This window comes from Anabrus simplex, chromosome 12 (genome assembly GCF_040414725.1).
Source record: "Anabrus simplex isolate iqAnaSimp1 chromosome 12, ASM4041472v1, whole genome shotgun sequence".
In the NCBI taxonomy this organism is placed as follows: domain Eukaryota; kingdom Metazoa; phylum Arthropoda; class Insecta; order Orthoptera; family Tettigoniidae; genus Anabrus; species Anabrus simplex.
The window spans coordinates 46013093-46039063 of NC_090276.1; the positions used below are offsets into that span (position 1 = coordinate 46013093).

Consider the following 25971-nt stretch of genomic DNA (forward strand, 5'->3'; position numbering starts at 1 on the left):
GTTGTGGGTAATATTATGGCATTAAAATGGAGCTTGCAACGAAACGAAGGAAAACAAGTGCTATATGGACGTTCTATAATATCGTTGACGATAACTTCACTCAGAAATATCACAAGGGTGGACAGCTTTTATGTTTATTACCTATACTGTAAGTAAGCATTATCAGCAATGTTTGATTTCTGACGATATTCTCATATATTATAATAATAATAATAATAATAATAATAATAATAATAATAATAATAATAATAATTATATATAATTATATATATATAATATATATATATAATAATTATATATAATTATATATATATAATTATATATAATATATTATTATTATTATTATTATTATTATTATTATTATTATTATTATTATTATTGGATTCCTAAAATGTTCTCGTGTAGTAAGAGATGAATTTCCATGGCATTGCAATCATAATTTTTTTTGATTCAGTTCATTTGAGTAAATGCAATACAACATAACCTCTGAAAATGATGTCATGGCAGTAAATACATTGCCAAAATTATGTTGAAGGTAACCACATAAGTATTTTCCTCATGTGAATTATGCTTTATTGCGCTTTTCTCCTCTTTTTAAGAATACATCCCCCTGCTAGTCCAAGAACTAGGATTACCGCTTGCCTTTTCTCCGTTGTAAAACAAAATGCTATCAAACCTTGCCAAATCTTATCAAACTTTCAGCAATGTTGAACAATCTTTAACAAGATTTGAAAGTTTTTCCTGTGAAGTATTGAACTGGAAGACAAAGTTGATGGTGTACAACAGGCATTATATGTTGTATAATACGTATAAGTATTTAAATCATGGTCATTATTTTTATTAGCCTATTCAGTAAAGCTTAAAAATTACAATGTGAAAATATGTTTTTGTTTATGCCACTATTGACACTCTATATATATCACCTGGAAAAGTAAAAGAAATAAGGCAACCAATTTTACCCACTGTGCTGGTAGTAACTGTTATAAAATCACAGGTAAAAATAACAGATACTGAAAAGTAGCAATCACATTTATAACTGTGATTTAAAAATGTTATTCCCATCTCTAACACCTAGGTCTCTTAGCTGAGAAGCAGATTGCAGTGTATTTCCCTGGATGGTATAGGCAGTGTTCATTACTTGCTTTACCATTGAAAAAGATAATTGTGTTACACTTCTTAACATTGGGGGACAAAGATTCCATTTCTTAAACCGGTCACTACACCAATTGAAAACTGTCTGCAGTACATGACAATCATCAGGCGTCGACACTTGCCTTGATCTTACGAGAGCATTGTGCAACATTATCAAGGTCCTAAAGGAAAAATCCACAGTTTTAGCCCTTCAGTCAAGGAACTCAATGTCGAAAACATCCTAGGGTTATCAGCTACGAATTTTAGGTAAATAAAATATAATAAAGTATGAGAATATATTATTTATTTATTCCTAAAATATCAATCCTTTTCTTAATCATCGTTATCCGGTCGATTAGATTAGCAGTTTGCCTTTTTCTACCACTAGGAGCGCTAATGTGAGTCAGTGGATTGTTTCAGTTAAGCACCACTACGAGCGCTAATGTGAGTCAAAGCAATGTTTCACTTAAGCGCCACTACGAGTACTAATGTGAGTCTGCATTGTTTCACTTAACTACCAATAGGAGCGCTAATGTGAGTCAGTGGATTGTTTCAGTTAAGCACCACTACGAGCGCTAATGTGAGTTAAAGCATTGTTTCACTTAAGCACCACTACGAGTGCTAATGTGAGTCTGCATTGTTTCACTTAAGCACCACTACGAGTGCTAATGTGAGTCTGCATTGTTTCACTTAAGCTCCACTACGAGCGCTAATGTGAGTCTGCATTGTTTCACTTAAGCACCACTACAAGCGCTAATGTGAGTCTGCATTGTTTCACTTAAGCACCACTACGAGTGCTAAAGTGAGTCTGCATTGTTTCACTTAAGCTCCACTACGAGCGCTAATGTGAGTCTGCATTGTTTCACTTAAGCACCACTACAAGCGCTAATGTGAGTCAATGCATTGTTTCACTTAAGCACCACTACGAGCGCTAATGTGAGTCAATGCATTGTTTCACTTAAGCACCACTACGAGCGCTAATGTAAGTCTGCATTGTTTCACTTAAGCACCACTACGAGCGCTAATGTGAGTCTGCATTGTTTCACTTAAGCACCACTACGAGCGCTAATGTGAGTCTGCATTGTTTCACTTAAGCACCACTACAAGCGCTAATGTGAGTAAATGCATTGTTTCACTTAAGCTCCACTACGAGCGCTAATGTGAGTCAATGCATTGTTTCACTTAAGCTCCACTACGAGTGCTAATGTGACTCAATGCAGAGTTTCACTTAAGCTCCACTACGAGTGCTAATGTGAGTCAATGCAGAATTTCACTTAAGCTCCACTACGAGCGCTAATGTGAGTCAATGCATTGTTTCACTTAAACTCCACTACGAATGCTAATGTGGAGTCAATGCAGAGTTTCACTTAAGCTCCACTACGAGCGCTAATGTGAGTCAATCCATTGTTTCACTTAAGCTCCACTACGAGCGCTAATGTGAGTCAATACAGGGTTTCACTTAAGCTCCACCACGAGCGCTAATGTGGAGTCAATGCAGAGTTTCACTTAAGCTCCACTTCGAGCGCTAATGTGAGTCAATGCATTATTTCACTTAAGCTCCACTACGAGCGCTAATGTGAGTCAATGCATTGTTTCACTTAAGCTCCACTACGAGCGCTAATGTGAGTCAATGCAGAATTTCACTTAAGCTCCACTACGAGCGCTAATGTGAGTCAATGCAGAGTTTCACTTAAGCCCTTATGACTACAGTCGGTACGGACATTTTTCAAAAATGAAAAACGCCTGAGGGTATTGAACCAAGGAACGCATTACAGAAAGAATTATGTAAATAAGAAAACGAGTAGAGGAACAAGCCATTTTAGGCTGTTTTTAGGAGCTGCACTTAGCCCGGAAATGATTTTCGAAATTTCTTTTTCAGTTTGATAAAGCTATCGAAGACTCACAATTCGAAATCTTTCCGGACCCTTTAGCCCTTCAATGTTGAGAAAATTGGTTACTTTTACATTTTTCGTAGTATGGGGACCCATACTTTGTCTGTTAATAAAAGTATTCAACATTAAAACTGAAGGAATTCGTGGTTTACAAAAGTACCACACATTTGTAATCTTTGCTGACTGTCTGTAAAGCACAATGGTCTCTCAGACCGAATGATAAGTATAATCGAAAATAGGAAATAAACTGAAATGTGACATGATTCATCCACAGCTAGCTGAAGGAGCCCCCCAACGATGAGTAAGAAGCCCAGTGAGGAAGACACCCCGCGGAAGGATGAGAGTCACCCCCCAAGGACTAGAAGTCCTGTTATGGGTCTGACAGGCCTACAACAACAGCAGCAGCAGCAAGGGAAGAAGAGTCCTGAAGGAAGACGTGATCACACAATCGGTATTCTCCGCCTAGACTTCGGTAAACCTCGGCGAAGTTCAGGAAGTTCCGTCGAATTTCGCAGTCCTCCGGAAAGACTAACCTCCATACTAGTAAGTTGATTATTTATTATTATTATTATTATTATTATTATTATTATTATTATTATTATTATTATTATTATTATTATTATAACTAGTAGTATTAGCAATTAAATTGTTATTTTATCCGAGTCTGAAGATCTGGAGAAACTGCTGAATTGTATTAACACAGTCTTGTAGCAGGAGAACAAGGTAAATATAAATTAATTAATTTCAAATGTAATGGAATGAAGTCGGAAGTCGGAAAAGGCAGGAAATATTAGATTAAGAAATTTAGCAATAAAGGAAGTAGAAAAATATTGTTACTTGGGTAGTAGAATAATTTAAGACGGTAGAAGTAAGGAGGATACAAAACACAGACTAGCATAAGCAACGAAAGTATTTCTTGAGAAAAGAAAATCGGCCTCTTTAAGCATGAATTTGCATATTAGAAAGGTGCTTTCGAATATTTATATATGGAGCATGGCATTGTGTGGAAGTGAATAAATTGACTTACAGTAAGTCCACTAGAGAGCGCTGCTACTAATCACAAACCTATTGTGTATCTAACATAGTGTTACTACTCGCAAGTAACGGCGACTCATGGTGTTCCAAGCGTGATGGTACTAATCAAAAGTAGTTCCATGGTTCTCATTCAATCATCGCTTGGTCACCCCTTTTAGTCGCATCTTTCGACAGGCAGGAGACACCGTGGGTGTATTCTTCGTCTGCGTCTCCCATCGACTGGGGGTCAAACAAAGAGTGGCGCGGCCATCTTTACGTCGCAACAGTGCAAGTTGTACTGATCTGATAACGCTGAAACCTACCACAGACGAAGAAAACGGTGCCATCTAGCGGCTGGTGAACACTGACTTGTCTACGTTTAATCATTTCAATACGTACTTACTAAGGATGTTCATTTTATTGTGATAAGGCTTTCTCTCTCTTCTCGTTCCTTCCATTGTCATGATCGTGATCTCTGAGGAGGCTATTGGTTAGTTGTCTCCATCTCTTGCGGTGCTGTACCAAAGATGTTCAACCCACTTATAGTCTTGATGATGTTCTACCATCGAGTGGGAACTTGTCTACCATATCTCTTGTCGGGGAAATATTCCAAGAAGGATCAGTTTTCTATGCTGTCATTTCCACGTCGCACAGTGTGTCCAAAGAATTGTACAACTGGTTCTAGAGTCGAGCTGATTTATAATGAAATCACTGGTGCAAAATGCTGTCCAAGGTATATAAAACATGCTTCGCCAGCACCACATTTCAAATAACCTATTTTTGCCAGGTCCGTAGCACGAAGTGTTCATGTCTCGGCTCGATAGAGAAAAACTGAAGATACCAGACTGGATACTACTCTCATTTTCAGTGGTAACCAGATAGAGCGGTCCTTCAATAAATGGGTCATAACATTCTTGGTCATAGCTGTTCTTATCTTAACCCCCGATGAGTAAGGTGGGGTGTATGAGATCCGAGCCGAAACATGTTGAACTTTCCTTTAATATAATTAATTTTCTAATCTCATTTTATATGACCAATTTAATGGAAAGAATACCATGTTCTTTCAAAAATGATATCCAGTATATAAACTACAAAAGAAACATTGTCACAAAAGAAGGTTCTAAGCCAGGGTCTCTCAGGGTGCATGCACCAGTGCATTGCGCGGTGCAAGGTGCAAAAGACGACTTCGATTGGTTGACCAGAGTGCAGACCCCCACTCATCGATTTGGAGCAATGGTGTTGTCTCTCTTTTTCCCCACGCCTGTCTCGCTCGCTCTGCCTGTTCCCCCCTTCCTCACTTGCTCCGTAGCGCTCCAAATCCGAGCCGAGATGATCCGAGTTGAGCCGAATTGAGCCAAGCTTAGCCGAGTCGCCCCGAAACGAAGCGCTGGTCCTAGCCGAGCCGAATGGGACCGATGAACCTTGCACAGAACCTCTGCGCCTCGGTTTGCACGGGTGAGATTTTGGGCGTTTGACAGGCCCTGTTCTAAAGTGTGCTTTTCAGAAATGATGTAATTTTCACAAATTTCAGCCAGTGCACCTATTATAGAAGGGTCACTTTCTGTTCCTAATATACCGGTCTATTACAGACGCCACTGAAAACATTGGTTTTGTGCTCTTTATTTCTCGGACAGGCATAGCATCATACTTGAGACCTATAAGGCCTCTGAGTTGGAGCCCTGACTGGAACTTCCTTGCCTAGCTGCTCTGCAAGTGCTGTCTTGATAGACATAGGGATAGTATCAAGAAGAAGAATTATCTACGTCCATGGAACCATCAACTGATCTCCTAATGTCAATAAAAACACGTCTAGGTTTGTTGAACTTTGATCTGCTGATGTTAGGTAATGGTAAAGGATGAATTAACCATTTAGACAAGCTCCATTCAGCAGCGAGTTTCGTGTCACAAATCTTTGTCATGACTGCCTTGTTGTATTATACAATTACGCAATTCCAAACATGTACAAAATTAAATCTGAAAAGTTTAAACATGTTTGATGTATGTATACAGTCCAGGAATGATAATAAACAGTTCACTGAAATTGCACCAGAAGAAGTATTACTTTGAGTAAGTGGGGTGAGAAGTTGCCCCAAGGTCAGTGGCCAGACAACTGACAAACACGCAGACCGAGGGTCACAATGGCATTGAGACAAACAAAGTAAGAGAAATTGACAAAATTCAATATTACCAACTTCAAACAATCCCAAAATAAAACTGCTGTGGGGTGTGGCTTAACCCCCATCTTAGTAATCAAGGGTTAATAACGCTTTAGATTGTATTAATTCAAAAACTTTTTTTTTTACTTTTATGCGTCTTACTATACCCTATCCATCAGGGTGGCCTCAGTACTTGGAGGAGTCTTGTAAAGACAAATAAATCAGTAAACATAAACGAAGTGCAGTCGAAGGAAGTGAGATGATGCAAGAAATACACTGACTGACAGAGCAAATGCAACACCAAGAAGGAGTGGTCAGAACTTTATGCCAATTGCAGGGTAGACTGACGTCACTGAGGTATGCTCATGATGTGAAATGCGCCGCTGTGCTGCGCACGTAGCGAACGATAAATGGGACACGGCGTTGGCGAATGGCCCACTTCGTACCGTGATTTCTCAGCCGACAGTCATTGTAGAACGTGTTGTCGTGTGCCACAGGACACGTGTATAGCTAAGAATGCCAGGCCGCCGTCAACGGAGGCATTTCCAGCAGACAGACGACTTTACGAGGGGTATGGTGATCGGGCTGAGAAGGGCAGGTTGGTCGCTTCGTCAAATCGCAGCCGATACCCATAGGGATGTGTCCACGGTGCAGCGCCTGTGGCGAAGATGGTTGGCGCAGGGACATGTGGCACGTGCGAGGGGTCCAGGCGCAGCCCGAGTGACGTCAGCACGCGAGGATCGGCGCATCCGCCGCCAAGCGGTGGCAGCCCCGCACGCCACGTCAACCGCCATTCTTCAGCATGTGCAAGACACCCTGGCTGTTCCAATATCGACCAGAACAATTTCCCGTCGATTGGTTGAAGGAGGCCTGCACTCCCGGCGTCCGCTCAGAAGACTACCATTGACTCCACAGCATAGACGTGCACGCCTGCCATGGTGCCGGGCTAGAGCGACTTGGATGAGGGAATGGCGGAACGTCGTGTTCTCCGATGAGTCACGCTTCTCTTCTGTCAGTGATAGTCACCGCAGACGAGTGTGGCGTCGGCGTGGAGAAAGGTCAAATCCGGCAGTAACTGTGGAGCGCCCTACCGCTAGACAACGCGGCATCATGGTTTGGGGCGCTATTGCGTATGATTCCACGTCACCTCTAGTGCGTATTCAAGGCACGTTAAATGCCCACCGCTACGTGCAGCATGTGCTGCGGCCGGTGGCACTCCCGTACCTTCAGGGGCTGCCCAATGCTCTGTTTCAGCAGGATAATGCCCGCCCACACACTGCTCGCATCTCCCAACAGGCTCTACGAGGTGTACAGATGCTTCCGTGGCCAGCGTACTCTCCGGATCTCTCACCAATCGAACACGTGTGGGATCTCATTGGACGCCGTTTGCAAACTCTGCCCCAGCCTCGTACGGACGACCAACTGTGGCAAATGGTTGACAGAGAATGGAGAACCATCCCTCAGGACACCATCCGCACTCTTATTGACTCTGTACCTCGACGTGTTTCTGCGTGCATCGCCGCTCGCGGTGGTCCTACATCCTACTGAGTCGATGCCGTGAGCATTGTGTAACCTGCATATCGGTTTGAAATAAACATCAATTATTCGTCCGTGCCGTCTCTGTTTTTTCCCCAACTTTCATCCCTTTCGAACCACTCCTTCTTGGTGTTGCATTTGCTCTGTCAGTTAGTGTACTAGATTAGGAAATTAAGTCTTAAAGGTGATGATGCTGATGATGCTTGTTGTTTAAAGAGGCCTAACATCTAGGTCATCGGCCCCTACTGGTAGGAAATGAGACGAAATGGAATGACAAATTAAAAGTCCAAAATCCTCCACTGACCAGAATTCAAAACGTGAGGACGAAGAATGAATGGATATGAATTTAAAACAATCAGTTGATCCGACCCGCAATGCCTCACATTCATAGAAACTGACGAGAAACAATAGTATTACTGACCAAGGGACTGCGTCTATAGCATAATACTGAATCGATGATACTTGCAGTCTAAAGGGGTCCAAAATGCAAGTCTTCGGCCTCTCATAATGGTACTTATCGCTATGAAAGTAGAACTATGGCATTTGTCACGTTGCGATACTAATCAAAAGTAGCGTAGACTCGCGGCATTCCACACAGTACGGTACTACTCACAGGTAATGAAATGCGCACATGGAATCCAGACCTATGGTGTTCATCACTTACCTGTACTAACCATAAGGACCCCCTCTATCCCGTGGTGTTCCTCATATGTATGTATGTTTAGTTCTCAGCCCGAAGGCTGGTTGGATCCTCAACAGTTCCGCCATCAGCTGTCATAGATGGCCTAGGCATCACTGAAGAGGCGTACTAGGGAAATGAGGAGTGAGGTAGTTTCCCGTTGCTTTCCTCACCGAGCCACAAGTTGCTATTACACATCAGTCTGCCAAGCCCACTGAAATGCATGCACCAACTGACCCTATGAGCAATATTTTCACACCATTCATAGCAGGGACTGGCTGCAGAAGGAATGGCATTACTAGCATTACTCATACCTCAGTCACTTTCATTTTGTCAAAGCTAAGGATAAAGCTGAGACAGGTCAATGAAAGTAACAAAATTGCTCTAGCCTATACCAGAAGACATAGTGCACTGTAAACACTAGGTCCTGCCAGCAAAGGCACGTTCCTCATATAGTGCTACTAATCACAGGTACTGTAGAAGCCGGCAACGCACTCTGTTGCTACTAATCACAAAACCTATTTGGTATCTAAAATAGTGGTATTACGCGCAAGTAAAAGCGACCCATGGTGTTCCCCTCGTGGTGGGTCTAATCACAAGTAGTTTCATGGTTCTAATACAATCATCCCTTGGTCGCCCCTTTTAGTCGCCTCTTACGACAGGCATGGGATACCCTGGGTGTATTCTTCGTCTGCGTCTCCCACCCACAGGGGGTTGCGTGTTTGGTCCGCGAAAGGTATTTTATTTCCCTCAAGTACCCCTGCTACTCCAGCGTAGTAGGTTCGTGGAGTCTTAAAGGAAGTAGATGAATATTGTTACTTGGATATTAAAATAACTAACGATGCCAGAAGTAAAGAGGACATAAAATGCAGGCTAGGACAAGTAAGGAAGGCCGTTCTTAAGAAAAGAAATATGCTCACTTCGAACAATGACAGACGATTTAGAAAGATGTTTTTGAAGACTTTCGTCTGGAACATGGTGCTGTAGGGAAGTGAAACATGGACGACAAGTAGATCAGAAAGAAAGAGAATAGAAGCTTTTGAGATGTGGTGTTACAGAAGAACGCTGAAGGTGAAATGGGTAGATCGAATCCCACATTAGGAGGTATTAAATCGAATTGGTGAGAGGGGAACGATATGGCGAAATTTGATAAGAAGAATAATAATAATAATTTCGTGTGGCTATTTCTAGCCGAGTGCAGCCCTTGTAAGGCAGACCCTCCAATGAGGGTGGTCGGCAACTGCCATGTGTAGGTAACTGCGTGTTGTTGTGGTGGAGGATAGTGTTATGTGTGGTGTGTGAGTTGCAGGGATGTTGAGGACAGCACAAACACTCAGCCCCCGGTCCACTGGAATTAACCAATGAAGGTTAAAATCCCCGACGCTGCCGGGAATCGAACCGGGACCCTCTGATTCGAAGGCCAGTACGCTGACCATTCAACCAACGAGTCGGACATTTGATACGAAGAAGGAATAGAATGATAGGACACAGTCTTAAGACACCCAGGTCTTGTTCAGTAAGTTTTAGAGGGAAGTGTGGGCGGTATGAATGATATTGACAGACCAAGTTTGAATATGATAAACAGATTAAGGGAAATGTAGGAAGCAGCAGTTACGCAGAAATGAAAATCTTAGCACTCGATGGGGTGGCATGGAGTGCTGCATCAAACCAGTCAATAGTAGTAGAGCTATACGGGTTCTGAGCCGCCTCGTCAGCATTTTTGTGCTGAGTCAGCACCTGAGCTCATTGACCTCTAGTAGTATACATATGCGGGTTCTGACCCAGAGGTCATTGACCCTTACTAGTAGGGCTATGTCCATTCGCGGCTTTTGCATAAGAGAGCAATCCTAAACTCACAGACGCCATCTTGGAGGGGCCTAACCTCACAGGGCGTAGTTTTACGGGCAGAGGTCTTTCCCGACGTGGACAGTCACCCTCTTGGAGGGGATAACCTTACAGGCCTAGTTTTACGGGCAGATACCCTTCCCGACGTGGACAGTAGCCATTCTGGAGAGGCTTAACCTCACTTTAACGGCTAGATGCCCTTCCCGACATCACCAGTCACCATCTTGGATGGGACCTCCCTCATTTTTACGGCTAGATGCCCTTTCCGACGCCATCTTGTGTAGTAGAGCAACAGGTATTCTCGCGACGCCATTTTTAGTAGGGCAATGTGGATTCGCGTAAGAGAGCAAGCCTAAGCTCATGGAGGGGCCTAACCTCACCTTTACGGCTAGATGCCCTTCCCGACACCATGTTGAGTCGTATGGCAATGGGGATTTTCGCGACGCCATCTTAAGTAGTTTAGCAATGGGGATTCGCGTAAGAGAGCAAGCCTAACCTCATAGAGAGGCTTAACCTCACCTTTACGGTTAGATGCCCTTCCCGACGCTATCTTGTGTTGTAGGGTAATGGGGATTCTCGCGACGCCATGATGAATAGTATGGCAATGGGGATTCGCATGAGAGAGCACACCTAACCACATGGAGGGGTCTATCCTCACTTTTACGGCTAGATGCCCTCCCCAACGGGGATTCGCAGATTTTTCCGACGCCATCTTGAGTAGTAGGGCAATGGGAATTCACATAAAAGAGCATACCTAACTACATGGAGGAGCCTTACTACACACGGCCTAGTTTTACGGTCAGATACCCTTCCCGATGCCATTTTGGAGGACAAGTGGCTGCGTAGTTTCAGTCACGTAGCTATCAATGGAGATAGTGGGTTCAAATCCCACTGTCGGCAACCTTAAGGATGTTTTTTGTGGTTTCCTATTTTCACACCAGGCAAATGCTGGGTTTTACCTAAATTAATGCCATGGTCGCTTTCTTCCCACTCCTAGCCCTTTCCTATACCATCGTCGCCATAAGACCTACCTGTGTCGGTGCGATGTAAAACAAGTTGTAAAAACAAAGAAAAACCGTCTATCGACTGATGATCCTAACTACAACCTTAAATAAAAATAGTAAAGTGAACTCGTGTCCGCATCCTGAGGTGGCGTAGCTCTTTTGAAGCACACCCCCAATGGAGGTGAGCTGCATTCCAGCCCTCCTGTCATCCTTAAATTGGTGGCAGGCACCCGAGGGCGGCAGCTAACAACACTAACCGTCACGCGACGGAGGTGGACGCCAATAAAAATAGTGAAAAAGATAGTATCACGAAGGCAGGTTCATATCTGCACAAGCAGTCAAAATGAAAGGTTGTGAAGCCGGGTAAAAATTTCTAAAGTTCCTTTAGGTGTCATTGCTAGGCAACCAAATACGGCGCTTCCCTCTACAGTGGTACGAACTTCAATTGTTAAACCCGCACTGGAACAACTGAATCAAATAATTACACTTACTGTGTTGCAGTTTGCTTGCATAAAGCAAGGACTGCAGATACTATATCAAGTGGGTACATCTCCATATTTATTACACCTGTTGGGAAATCAACACTGTGACTCCTTCAGTACACTCTTACTTAGTCATGCAGGGCGTGTCCGATATCCTGTGGAGAAATAATGAATTATTCTGATCAAATGATCGTATAAGAGTGGTCATAATTAAAGACAGCTATCAGAGGTCACATCTCTACAACACAGTTTTAATTAACATGGTCTCTCATCTTCTCACTGAAATCTCACAGGCCGCGAGAGGTCATTTAACTGGCCATAAATCAATAGGACAGCAGCACTTAGAGTCTCACGGCTTTTGTATTAGCAAACATGCCACGCCATGTGCGCACAAAGTGCCCGCCTGTACTGTGCAATAGCAAGAGGAGTCATTGATACGAAGTGATTACTAAGTAATAATAATAATAGGCTACTAATAATAATAAATAATGATCCAATAAATAAATTGATAAATTAGAAATATTAGAAAGAAGAATGATAAGGAAAATATTAGATCCTCTTAGAATTGCAGAGTTTTGGAAATTAAGAAGTAACAATGAAATTTACCAGAACATAGAACACATATCAGAAACAATTAGAAAAAGGAGATTGCTATCTATTGGACACATTTACAGAATGAACGACAATAGACTAACTAAACAAATCTTTGAGTACCTTTGGGAAAAGAAATCAACCAACACCTGGATTCAACAAGTCAAGAAAGACCTGGAAAGGAACAACATACGAGAAGAAGAATTATTGGAAAGAAAGAATTTTAGGAAGAAAGTCTTACAAATGGAAGGATTCCAAGGGAGGAAGGAAAAGAAAACAGGCACAAAGTGGACTGAAGACAGGAAAAAGAAGCGCAGTGAAACAATGAAATATAATAATAATAATAATAATAATAATAATAATAATAATAATAATAATAATAATAATAATAATAATAATAATAATAATAATAATAATAATGATCCAATAAATAAATTGATATTAGAAAGAAGAATTATAAGGAAAATATTGTCCTCTAAGAATTGCAGAGTTTTGAAAATTAAGAACAATGGAATTTACCAGAACGAAGTGGTAGAAGAGGTAAAAAGAGATGAAAGAGAAAGTGGACTTACAATGGATATGATTCACAACAGAAAAAGAATTTAGAAGCAGAGTGGACAGCATCAAAACATTGCAGGAGAAACCAACAAAATGTAGACTCAAACTGGTCATATCTGAGAAAGAAAAGAAGATCAGAAGTGAAAGGATGAAGAGGTTCTGGGAGAAGAAGAAGAAGAAGAAGAAGAAGGCCAAATTCCGAAACAAGAGTAATAAAAGAATACTGGAAGGAAAGGAAAGAACAACTAAGGAGGAAGAATTGGAATTATAACGTGGTCCTTAGAAGGCCGCAGCGCAAGAGGAAGAAGAAATATAATAACAATAATAATCCAATCAGGGCAAAATAAAACGGACAGAGAAATTCAAATACCTAGGCTAGTGGATAGACCCTAATATTTCTGAAAAAGAGGCATTCAAATCAAGTATCAAAAAAGTCCGGTCAATATCTTTCAAATCCAAGCTTAGACATGACTGTACAGAAATTCGACCTGAAGCTCTACATGCAACAGAATTCCTCTCAATGAATAAGAAAGTTCTGGCAGAACAACTAGAAGTTAAAGAAAGGAAGATTCTAAGGAAGATCTTGGGAGCAGTAAAAGAAAATGGAGAACATATAGGAGAAGCCACAATCACTAACTCTATCTGCATATGGAGAAAATAACAGGCACTAATAGGAAAAAGAAGGATTCATTTCTATGTTCACTTAACTCGAATGAGACAAGAAAGACTGTCCATCCGAATCTTTGCCTAATTTCTGAATGAGAAAACTAAAGGGGTCTGCTTCACCGAGGTGGAAAAGAATTTACAAGAATTGGGGATCTTAAGAGATAACATCTTGCAACTTGACCCTTTAAAGAAGAAACTTGAAGGTTTACAGAGTTTTCAAACAAAACCTAAAACAAAGACAGGCAAGTCGGGGACCGAAGATCGGAAGGAAGCTCACTGAAGGAGGATGCGAGGGTAATGGGCGAGTGTTAAAATTCAAGACAGGAAATAGCGTGCTCCATAGCTGGCCGAAAGGAAAGAAGAATATTTCGAGTGAGCTGGCCGTGCGGATAGGGTCACGCAGCTGTCAGCTTGCTTTCGGGAGATAGAGGGTTTGAACCCCAATGTCAGCAGCCCTGAATATGGTGTTCCGTGGTTTCTGATTTCCACATCAGGGAAATGCTGGAGCTGTACCTTAATTAAGGCCACGGCCGCTTCCTTCCCATTCCTAGCTCTTTCCTCGCCCATTGTCACCATAAGACATATCTGAGTCGGTGCGTCGTAGACCAAATTGTTAAAATTATTATTATTAATGTTATATTTGCGAATAAGCCCATTACGTCTTCGCAGAGTATTTAGAGGCGTGTGTTTGCGTTTCTTTGTGCCCATATTTCGTTCATTGTTTTATTGTGGGCTTCCTTTCTGTCTTCAGACCAGGTTGTTCCGGTCTTCTTCTTTGGTCTTTCCTCTTGGTCAACTTGCCATGTGTGAATTTTGGATCTGAAGATTACCCTGTTTTGGACATCAGCTGGTGTAATTCCTGCATGTTTCAGATTAGTTTTGATTTCGCCAAATCATTTCATTGCGTCTGTTTTGGCTTTCTCTATTGTTACTTGCGTAGAAAAATAACGATGGCTGAATTAAGGAGGACATAAAATGCAGACTAGCAGAAGCAAGGAAGAGCTTTCTTAAGAAAAGAAATTTGCTCACTTCAAACATTGATATAGGAATTATAAAGATGTTTCTCAAGACTTTCATCTGGAGCGTGGCATTGTATGGAAGTGAAACATGGACGATAACTAGCTCAGAAAGAAAGAGAATAGAAGCTTTTGAAATGTGGTTTTACAGAAGAATGCTGAAGATGAGATGGATAGATCGAATCACGAATGAAGAGATACTGAATCAAATCGGTCAGAGGATTGATTTGGATAAATTTGACGAGAAGAAGAGATAGAATGTTAGGACACATTCTAAGACACCCAGGACTTGTTCAGTTGGTTTTTGAAGGAAGTGTAGGTGGTAAGAACAGTAAAGGGTAGATGAAGGTATGAATATGACAAACAGATTAGAGCAGATGTAGGATGAAATATAGTTACGTCGAAATGGAAAGGTTAGCACATGGTGGCATGGAGAGCTACATCAAACCAGTCTATGGACTGATGACTCAAACAACAGCAACCCCTGTCTTCATAGAATTCGAGTATTTGTTTTGTAAAACTGTCTGGGTGCATTCCTTTAATGTGTCCAAAGAATCTTAAACTGCGTTTTCTAATATTACTGTGGTTATTTGTGTATTGTTTGATTTCCTGTCTGCCTGTGAGTCGGTATTTTCTGTCGGCAAGTTTTTGACCTAGAATTGTTCTTATGATTTTGCGTTCCTTTTCCTCATTGTTTTCAATATCTGCTTTCCTGTTCAAATTTAGCGTTTCTGATCCATAAGGACATTCTGGTTTAATGACTGTATTGTAATGTCTTACTTTTGTATTTGGGTTAGTCAACATACATTTTCCATCTTTTATCATCTACTTTCATTGGCTTTTGAATGGTTTCAGCAAGATATTTAAATTGTGATGCTCGTTTAAGTTTGCCATATTTTGTATCCGTGGGTTTTTGTGCTTGTTTGTTGCAGGTTATGTATTCTGTCTTTCAAAAGATTATCTGATGTCCTACTTTTACCGAAATTTCTCTCAGGAATTCAATCTGATTTTGCGCTGTTGAAATATCTCAGGTTAAAATTGCTAGGTCGTCCACAAGTACTAAGCAATGTATTGCTACTTTTGTGGAGACTAATTTCTGTTTGCGCCGTCCGGCTCCATGGCTATATGGTTAGCGTGCTGGCCTTTGGTCACAGGGGTCCCGGGTTCGATTCCCGGTAGGGTCGGGAATTTTAACCATCATTGGTTAATTTCTCTGGCACGGGGGCTGGGTGTAAGTGTCGTCTTCATCATCATTTCATCCTCATCACGACGTGCAGGTCGCCTACTGGCGTCAAATCAAAAGACCTGCACCTGGCGAGCCGAACATGTCCTCGGACACTCCCGGCACTAAAAGCCATACGCCATTTCATTTCATTTCTGTTTGCGCCATTCTTGTATCACTTTTTCAAAGAAGAAGTTGAAAAGTAAAGGAGAAAGTCCATCTCCTTGTCTTACTCCCGTTTTTATTTCGAATTAATAATAATGTTATTGTTTTAAAGTCCCACTAAATATTTTTTTACGGTCTTTGGAGACGCCGAGGTGCCGAAATGTTATTCTTTTAAATGCCAGTAAATCTATCGATACGAGGCTAACGTATTTGACCAATTTCAATTACCATCGGACTGAGCCAGGTTCGAACCTGCCAAGCTGGGGTCAGAAGGCCAGAGCATCAACCGTCTGAGCCACTCAGCTCAGCCAAATAATAATAATAACAATAATAATTATTATATTATTATTATTATTAATTAATAATTAATTATTATTGCGCAGAATTAGATTTTAACACCTTGTTACGTTTAAAAAACTAATTGAATAATACATTCGTGCACCCACAAGGATTTAATTTCAGTAGTAATTCTACGAACTCTGTGAGAGATCATTAACAAAGAAGTAGGTGGTCCCCTAAGAGTACGGGAGTGTAAAACACATTATACAGTAGTTAACATTTAATCTATTCTAGGAAAATGATACTATTGTGTGGGTAGAACTGAGAAGGTAAAAATGTTGTTGAGTTCAAATTAATAAATTTACGTTTTAGTATGTTCCGTAAGTTTCTGGTTTGGAACATGTTGGTAACGTGTGACAGTGTTGGTGGTTGTTATTTTAAGTACACCAGGCGAGTTAGCCGAATGCGTAGAGGCGCGCGGCTATGAGCTTGCATCCGGGAGATCGTGGGTTCGAGCCCCAATGTCAGCAACCCTGAAGATGGTTTTCCGTGGTTTCCCATTTTCACACCAGGCAAATGTTGGGGCTGTACCTTAAATAAGGCCACGGCCGCTTCCTTCCAACTCCTAGGCCTTTCCTATCCCATCGTCACCATAAGACCTATCCGTGTCGGTGCGACGTAAAGCAACTAGCAAAAAAAAAAAAAAAGTACAAATACCAACTAGATTGTCACCCCTATATATTAGCGACAGGAATTAATGATTCTTTGTGATGTAGTGGTTAGTATGTTTAGCTGCCACCCCCGGAGGTCCGAATTCGATTCGCGGCTTTGCCACAAAATTTGAAAAGTGGTATGAGGGCTGGAACGGCGGGGACCACTCAGCCTCGGGAGATCAAAGGAGTAGAAGGGGGATCGATTCCCACCTCAGTCATCCTCGAAATGGTTTTCCTCCAGGCAAATGCTGGGATGGTACCTAAATTAATGCCACGGCCGCTTGCTTCCCTCTTTCTTGTCTATCCCTTCCGAACTTCCCTTCCCCTCGACAAGACCCCGGTTCACCATAGCAGGTGAGGCCGCCTGGTCCTCCTTCTCAGTTGTATCCTCCGACCCAAAGTCTTACTCTCCACGACACTGCTCTTGAGGTGGTAGAGGTGGGACACCTCGCTGAGCCCGAGGGAAAAACAAACCCTGGAAGGTAAAGGCATTAAGAAAGACAGAAATAATGTTTGCATTGCATTGGCAGGGGGGAATCTGTAAGGTGGAAACATAGTAGGCAGCTTGGCCTATACTGACGATTTGGTCTTAATGTCTGACTGTGCAGAAAACTTGAAATAGAATATCTTTCAACTTGAAAATAAGTGCAATGGGAATGCTGTTATTATTCACGAATTAATTAATTCATTGATTGTTTCGATTAAGTCAACTTGAGTCCTCACGAAACAGATTTCTTCTTCCTGTTTTCCCAAAACTTTCCAGCCTTTCTCGGTGTTGTTGTTTTCTTTCTTTCGTCCATTTATTAAAATAGTTTCTTATTCGCTTTCTCTGCATATTTACCATCAAATATTGCTGTCCTAAATTGTTTTCTAGTTGCAATTCTTTTTTATATTGAGTTGTTGCATACCTTCTTCGGATTCTTTGAAATATACAGGTTAGTTTTCTTCCTTGCACGGTGTTTAGAAATATGTTTTGTTAATATGTCTTTGCCCGTTCTCTACAGGTGAGCACAGAATGTTAATCTCCTTTTTCTCTAAACCTATGTTTTCTGATGTTCTCTGTAAATCTTGTTCTGGTCTCAATTTGTTTATGCCATTCTCCCAAATACCTCTCATACTTCTCCTTAGAATTCTCTTTTCTGTTCTGCTTATTCTTCTGTCTGAGAAGGTATTAAAAACAGTCTGTTCCACATAAAGCTGCTGGAAGGATTACCCTTTTGTACATAGTGTCTCAATTTAGTGTTGTGGGATACAGACATTTTGTTGTATATATTCGTCGTTGTGTGATAAGCTTTTTCCATTTTGTGAATTCGTACATTCATTCTCTCGTTTTCCACCACTGTTACTGTTATTACTTCACCTAAGTATTTAAATGTTTTGATTCTTTTAATGCTTTTGTTTCTGCATATTTGAATTTCTGGAGGTGCATTGTTAAAACTAGTGATCCCTTCTTTTTTTTCATAGGAAAATTGTGTCATTCCTTCTTCTGGTCTTATTTTCTTTCTTGATTCGTTATGGACAACTAATGAGCGAGTTTGAACTTATTAGCGCATTTTTCTTTTCTCTTCTTCTCTTCCCAATATCACTTCATCGTCTCGCTCTGTTCCTTTTAGCGTTGTTCAGTCCATCCTCTATTTAGTCGGGTAGGCTTTACAGAATATTCTTGTTCTTAATTTTATTCTATCTTGAATGGCTTCTTCATTATAGCCAATTTCATTTAGGTCTTGACTAATTTCTTTTAGCCAGTTATTGTGATTTTTCCTTGATAAGGCTAAGTTTAAAATTTTTGCGAGCCTCTTATTATCCATCCTATATAAGTAGTGGCCATAAAATTTTAATCGCTGTTTCCTGATTGTATCAGTGAGTTTTTCTGTACCTTGATAGATTTCATGTAATTTCTTTTTCATCCAAATTCCATTTTTGATTTTGGTCGTGTAAGATTTTTAAGGATTTTTCTTTCTTGTTTTCCAGAGATTTGCCATAAATTATAATAGCTTCAGATGCATAAGTGCTTCTGTTTTAACTACTATGTTATAATGTCGTAATTTTGCCTTTTTTATTTATAGTTTTTTTCATTATATATGTTTCAAGTAATTTTGTATGCTCTTTGAAGTTTAGCATTTCCTTCTTTGTCAGTTTGCTGATTTGACCCTGCTGGTTCAATAATTTCACATATACTTAAAGTTGTTTACTTGAGCAATATTTCCATTGTTATTATTTTATTATTATTATTATTATTATTATTATTATTATTATTATTATTATTATTACTATATGCTTTTGTTAAGAGACCTAACATCTAGTTAATCGTTTTCTGATAACATGCCATGAAATGATCTTCAAAATGTTCTCACTGACTAATATGAACATGTAGAGGAAGTTAAAATAGTGAATGGATCTGATTCACAATGCTTAATTTCCGTTAATGATTAAGAATATAATTAAGTGTTGTATTGGTGAAGAAGTAAACTCATAAATATTGTAATGAGGCTAAAATCTTAAAACCGAGTGAGTGGATGTGCGATTTGGATCACGTACCTTGGTTCGAACCTCACTGTCGGCAGCCCTGAACATGGTCTTCCGTGGTTTCTCATTTTCACACCAGGATATACCTTAATTAAGGCCATGGTCGTTTCCTTTCCGCTCCTAGCCATTTCCTATCACATAAGAACTTATCTGTGCCGGTGCGACATAAGTTGTAAAAGAAAAAGCTGAAATCTCGTTTTAAAGCAGGTGAGTAGTAGATATGAAAAACATAGCATGATTAAAAGTATAACTTAGCTTAACAGTGTTATTAGAAAATAAATATATATTAATTTGTTAAAGAGAAAAGAGTTACTAGTGTAAAATATTACAGATGAACTATTAAAATCATAAAAGGAATGACGAGGTTTACGGACTGCTTGTCATCTGGTAGAATGAGTGGTATGGTACTCGGAAATTGTGGATTACGATATAAATCGGCTAGGTCCTCGCACTCCGTAAAGATGAGTATTACTGTCAGACGTGGGCCGCATGTACACCCTGGTGGTGAGGGGGCAGTGGATTTTATCTTCAGAATGTAGGAGAGCGTCGCTATACCATGGCTGATCCGAAGACAGCACAATGCCACTGCTTCTCTTCAGGAGATACCAAAAGGAGCCTTCCATACGTCCGTTGTTCCTTTTATCTCTCTCAGCTTATAATGTGTAAGTGATTAGTGGGAGCTAAGATCGGGAAGAAGTCAGTCATGTATTTCGGTAACGATATTATCCTAGTATTCTCATAGAGTTCAAGAATGATCATCGGTGAAATAAATACTCTCCTATCTCCAGGAACACGTCGTTATGGCTAAAACATGAAAATTTAATGTCAGTATTTACGATAGAGTTGGTGTGACGTCAAATTAATAGCAAGTAAAGGCTACTAACCTGCGGGTTCTTTTCAAGTCGCGTATTGATTTTCTTTTGAAAATAGCATGATTTAAAATCCATCGTTCCAAAACCACGGTCTAGACTTAGTTTGGAAATCGCCTACAGGAGTTTCGACTTTATAAGCCCCTGCTATTTATGCATACCTCCCTACAAAAGAGAAGCGCAGTTTAGTAGATCCTTTAGAATCCATAAAAAGAATGCAATCTGTATTATTATTCTTCTTCTGCGAAACTGTCTTGAGACAGGTATCAAAGGGACATCCTCCATGATATTCTGTCCTGAGCATTTTGCTTCAGTTGTTCGTAGCTTCTACCTTGCTTGACATCAGTTAACATTCCAAACCTTCCTCTTCCTTTGGTCTTCTTCCATTTATATATCTCTCCATCACCCTCTGTTGAAGACAATTTCTACGTAGTATGCGACCCAAACAGGATATTTTTCTCTTCCTTGTCACTTTATTCAATAGAGCAGAGGAAAGCTAAATTTCTTGGACACGTCCTATGACATGACACCTTTCTCCAGAATGTCTTCGAAGGAAAGGTCCTAGGGAAGAAGTCGAGAGGAAGACCACGTCTCTCATACCTTAGGAACATAATCACTCAGCTGGGTTTTGCTTCCTATGTCACGATGAAAAGGACTGCTGAAGACCGTGGGATGTGGCTGCAGCGACAAGGCTTAGCCTTTAGATAATGGATGTCGTTTTCATCAGCTGTCTATTCTCTCCTGCTCTCCTTAGCACTTCATCATTTCTTACTTTGTTTGTCCATTTCACTTTTTCCACTCTTCTCCACAACCATATTTCAGACCTTTCCAAATACTTAGTGTATTTCTTTCTTAATGGCCATGTTTCAGCTCCGTATGACACCACACTCCACACAAAACACTCTGCGAACCGCAAAGTGAATACAAAATAACTCACCTATAATATGAAGAAGCAATTAGGTTACATAGGTTCATAGAATTTTTCAGCTTCGATGTTTAAGGATATGATAGTAAACAAAGACAAAGACACCTGCGTACAGGCCATGAAGGCCCTTGGAGGAGTGGAAGGTAAAGGCCTCCACCATTGTTAACCGCGGCACGTGATGGGGTACAGTGGTTAGCTCTACGCCCGGCCGCCTTTGCCCCCAGGAATTAACCTGGTACTCATTTTTGGTGTAGGCTGAGTGAACCTCAGGGCCATATGCACCTCCGGAAGTGGAAATCTCGTTTCTTAAATTTTAAGACTTCCTGACAGGGATTCGAACCCAAGTCCTTCCGGGCAAACCGAGCACGCCTTTACCGCCTCGGCCAGGCAGCCCCTGGATATGATAGTACATAAAATCGAATATGAAAATGGACTTCTCAAGTCATCACTAAAGAAAGCTAGCTTGGCTGCTGTCACCTACTAGCTAGATGTTTGCTTAGCGTGCTTGCAGGTTAATTAATAAGCGGATGGGCGTATATGTCAGCTCCTCTTCCTCCTCCCAGTGAACAAAGATAAACCATGAGCTGACCACAGGCACATAGAGTCCGTAATACACCGAGAGTGTACAGCTCTGCTTCCATGAGAATATAGTCATGATTACTATTTTAAGAGGAAGTACAACTGGGCAGCCGTCCTCTATTAACACTGATCACAAGGAAAATGGAAAAGATCTGACAATTAGAATAATGAAGGTATCGGAAAAATAAAAGGAAGTGTCACAAAGGGTGTGAAAATGAAAGTCTCCCTCGCAAACCTGATAACAATCGGGGTTGGATACGACACATAAGACTGAGGAACCTGAGTGAAGCAACTGCGATGATTTATGCCACTCAGGTAAGGAAATCTCGAGAGCCACCGTGGCTCAGGCGGTAGCGCAGCGGTTTCTCATCGCTGGGTTCCGTGGTTCAAATCCCCATCACTCTATGTGAGATTTGTGCTGGACAAAGCGGAGGCCAGACAGGTTTATTCTCCGGATACTCCGGTTTCTCCTGTCATCTTTTATTGCAGCAACACTCATTACACCTGTCAGTCATTAATCATTGCAACAGGGGACTTTTCATTCCGTTCCTGACCTGGTTGAATGACTGGATACAGGCCGAGGATTTTTACAACTAGTCGCCAGAGACACTGGTGCCCTCTTTACTTGCCTCTTACGACAGGCGGGGTATACCGTGGATGAATTCTACCACTCGTAACCACAGGGGAATAATGCCAACCCCATATAGGCCTTTATTGGTTTCTTTTAGCCAATTATTGTGATTTTTCAATGATATGGCTAAGTTTAAAATATTCTTTATGAGCCTGTTATTAGCCATTCTGTATAAGTGATCATAAAATTGTAATTCCCGTTTCCTGATTGCGTCAGTAATTTCTTTCTGTAATTTGATAGATTTCATGTGATTTTCTTTTTTTTTCATCGAAATTACATTTTCGCATTTTGGTTCTAAGATTTTTCTTTCTTGTTTCTGGATCATCTTTATTCGAGATTTGTCACCAATTACAATCCAGTAGTTTCAGATGCATAAAGTTCTTCTGTTTTAGCTTTAATTATGTCAAATTTTAATAATAATTTGAATGACTTTGTAATTTACTCCAATTCATCATTAATTCTATTAATTTATATACCAGACGGCCCGCGAGCGCTTACATTCTACTTACAAATGTCCCGCATGCACTGGTGATGCATGGGATGCCTATTCACTTGTTTTCGAAGGAGCGCCACAAGGTGCTGTATGTTGAATGTTGTGAAACAAATAGCATCATTTTACTGCACGCGTTCCATAACAGAGTACAATGAATACGCCACAAAGATGCAGAAAAGAAAATGTAATCAATTATTAATTTATACACGTGTAGATATTCAACTCTACAAAAGATTTGTTTAACAAACTAATATTAATAATGTTAGTGAAATACGTGTGTAAAAGGCAGATATCTATTTGGAGCTTCGGCTGCATTCCGACCAGATTCTCCATAGATTAAAATGATGGCTATGTATTCTTCATTGTTGAAGACACTAGCCATTGCCGATATACAGACAGCAAATATAGTGCTGTTGTACCATATACCAGCCTAGTACTATGAAATCGAAAACGATGTTTACTAATACAAGGGGTTGCATTAGACAGTTAGCACTGAGGAAAATGCTGCGAGCAACCGTCCAGTTGTTATCTCTTCATATTCAGCCGTAACCTGCCTGCTGGCAGAAGTGCCCCTGTGAAAATCAGTTAGTAGGCATCCCATTTATCAGTTGTGCATGCGAGACATTTATAAGTAGAATGTACGGCGTTCGCAAGGAGCACGTAGAACCATTATTTAGCACTAGTCTTCTTGTGATTCTTATCTTCCCGAAACTTCCTCATCCTCTTCTTGTCTTCTATCTTTTGTCCAAAAAATTTTGAGTTTCAAGTTCCTGGCTATTGCGTTCTTGGATGTGAACTTATGTGAATTAATTTTCTGTCTGAATGCGGTCCGTGTAGTTGCCAGTGGGCCAACATTAATTTCTCCAAGGTAGCTTTGAGTGTCTACCAAGCAGCGTATTTTGGTTTGTCGGGTTCCGTTAATAATGAAAAAGATTATTTTTAATTTTAATTTTATTTTAACTATTTCATTTTAGATTGTAATCGAAATGTGGTTAAGCGTAAAATAGGGCGTAGAGCCTTAGCTCGGTCACTGAACAAGGCACTAATCAATTTTAAAAAAGAAATAAAGTGATAAGTTTACGTTACTGGATACACCTCGTTTAAGAGGAAGCAGTCAATACGTGAGAGGTAGGACAATAAATCGCGCTAGTGCAGTAAAGCTATCAGAGTCCAGTGACGAACATGCTGTCCATTGATAGGAGATATAGAACAGTACCGGCCATAAAGTGCGCAACACTAGAACATGCCGTGACCAATCTCCATCACTGCACAGCGGGCTAATGCAATCAGTTAATCAAAAGGAAGCCTGTTTACACTCGCAAACAGAGAGAGAATTTCTCGCGTGCTGCTTCTCTGTTGTTAGCTGGAGAGATTCCACATTACAAACACCCTGGTCTGCCAGTGCCCGATCACGATCCAGTAGCGTAGCCAGCAACGACCTATGGTGGAGTTACAAAAATACTAAAAAAACACAATGAAGGTGTTTGTGTGTGTGTGGTGCGCGCATGCATGAGTGTCATTATAAGGACACTGATACATGTGAATTATGTTGATATTCAGATTGCGGTACCGGGTCAGGAATGGAATTAATGAAACCCCCATTTAGCGGCGAGGATAGGAATTGTGCCGCCTGCCGAAGCCTGTCGCACTCTCCTGGGGCAGTGATTAATGACTGACAGAAGAAATGAAATGATATTAGAGAGTGTTGCTGGAATGAATGATGACAGGGGAAACCGGAGTACCCGGAGAAAAACATGTTCCGCCTCCGCTTTGTCCAGCACAAATCTCACATGGAGTGTCCGGGATTTAAACCAGGGAATTCAGCGATGAGAGGCCGGCGCGCAGCCGCTTGAGACACGTAGGCTAGTACACTACAAAATATTACATTAAAATACAGAACAAGAACAATTTTACAGCGAATGGTTTGTCCAGTTTACAATCTAAAATCCAAATTTTCGAGGCTTCTTAGAAAATAGATTCAAGAGGTCTGTTGGTTCTACAATGGAGACGTTGAGATAAAAAAAAAGGATTTGTCATCATTTTGGTGGTACATTAATTATTACTAGAGCCCGGATTTTTATTCATGAATAGGTTAGAATGGAAACTTAACTGAAGTGAGTAAGAAGTATAGTCTTCCTTTACAACGATTATGCTAGTAGGGGTACCACCCATCAGGACCCCTGTAATTTATGTTACTCTTGCTACATTATGGAAGAGCGGATGGTCTTCACTTCCTTCTAACCAAATCAGTTTGCAGTCTAACCTGCCACTGCATAAAAATCCAGGCTTTAGTTATTACTATGGTTCTTATCATTATAATGTTCCGCATCTGTGATGCTTAAGTGGGACTTGTTCAGTAACTCTTTTCCCGTCTAGACCAGTGTTGAAATTTTGTGTCGTGCAGAAATGAAATTTGGGACAGTGATCAGGAGTGAAATCTGGCGTCCAAATCACATATGAACATAGTTGTCTGACTAAATAATCTGGGTTGTTAAGTAAGCAAATCGTTTTGTATCATCCCTTTCAGGTTACAAGCCAGGATATTACTAAGTTATTGACTTGTCTTTCGACCGCCTCTCTGGTGTAGTGCTTAGTGTGATTAGCTGCCACCCCCGGAGGCCCAGGTTCGATTCCCGGCTCTGCCACGAAAAGTGGTACGAGGGCTGGAACGGGGTCCACTCAGCCTCGGGAGGTCAACTGAAGAGAGGTGGGTTCGATTCCCACATCAGCCATCTTGGAAGTGGTTTTCCGTGGTTTCCCACTTCCCTCCAGGCAAATGCCGGAATGGTACCTAACTTAAGGCCACGGCCGCTTTCTTTCGTATTCCTTGTCTATCCCTTCCAATCTTCCCATCTCCCCGCAAGGCCCCTGTTCAGCATAGCAGGTGAGTCCACGGGAAAACCCGACCGTGGAGGGTAAACAGATAAAGGAGAAGAAGAAGACTTGTCTTTCCATGACAGCGTCGATTCGTATGTTTTGTTTATGACGCATGTTTGTAC

General features: G+C 41.0%; 1 protein-coding gene across 1 annotated transcript in view; it reads left to right on the plus strand.

Annotated features, from left to right (window-relative positions):
• Positions 1-3320: 3320 nt before the first annotated feature.
• Positions 3321-25971, plus strand: part of LOC136884131 (transmembrane channel-like protein) — a 129008-nt gene continuing 106357 nt past the window's right edge. Inside the window, 2 exon segments of the mRNA XM_068229803.1 lie at positions 3321-3547; positions 16877-16907. Coding sequence (XP_068085904.1) covers positions 3321-3547; positions 16877-16907 — 258 coding nt within the window.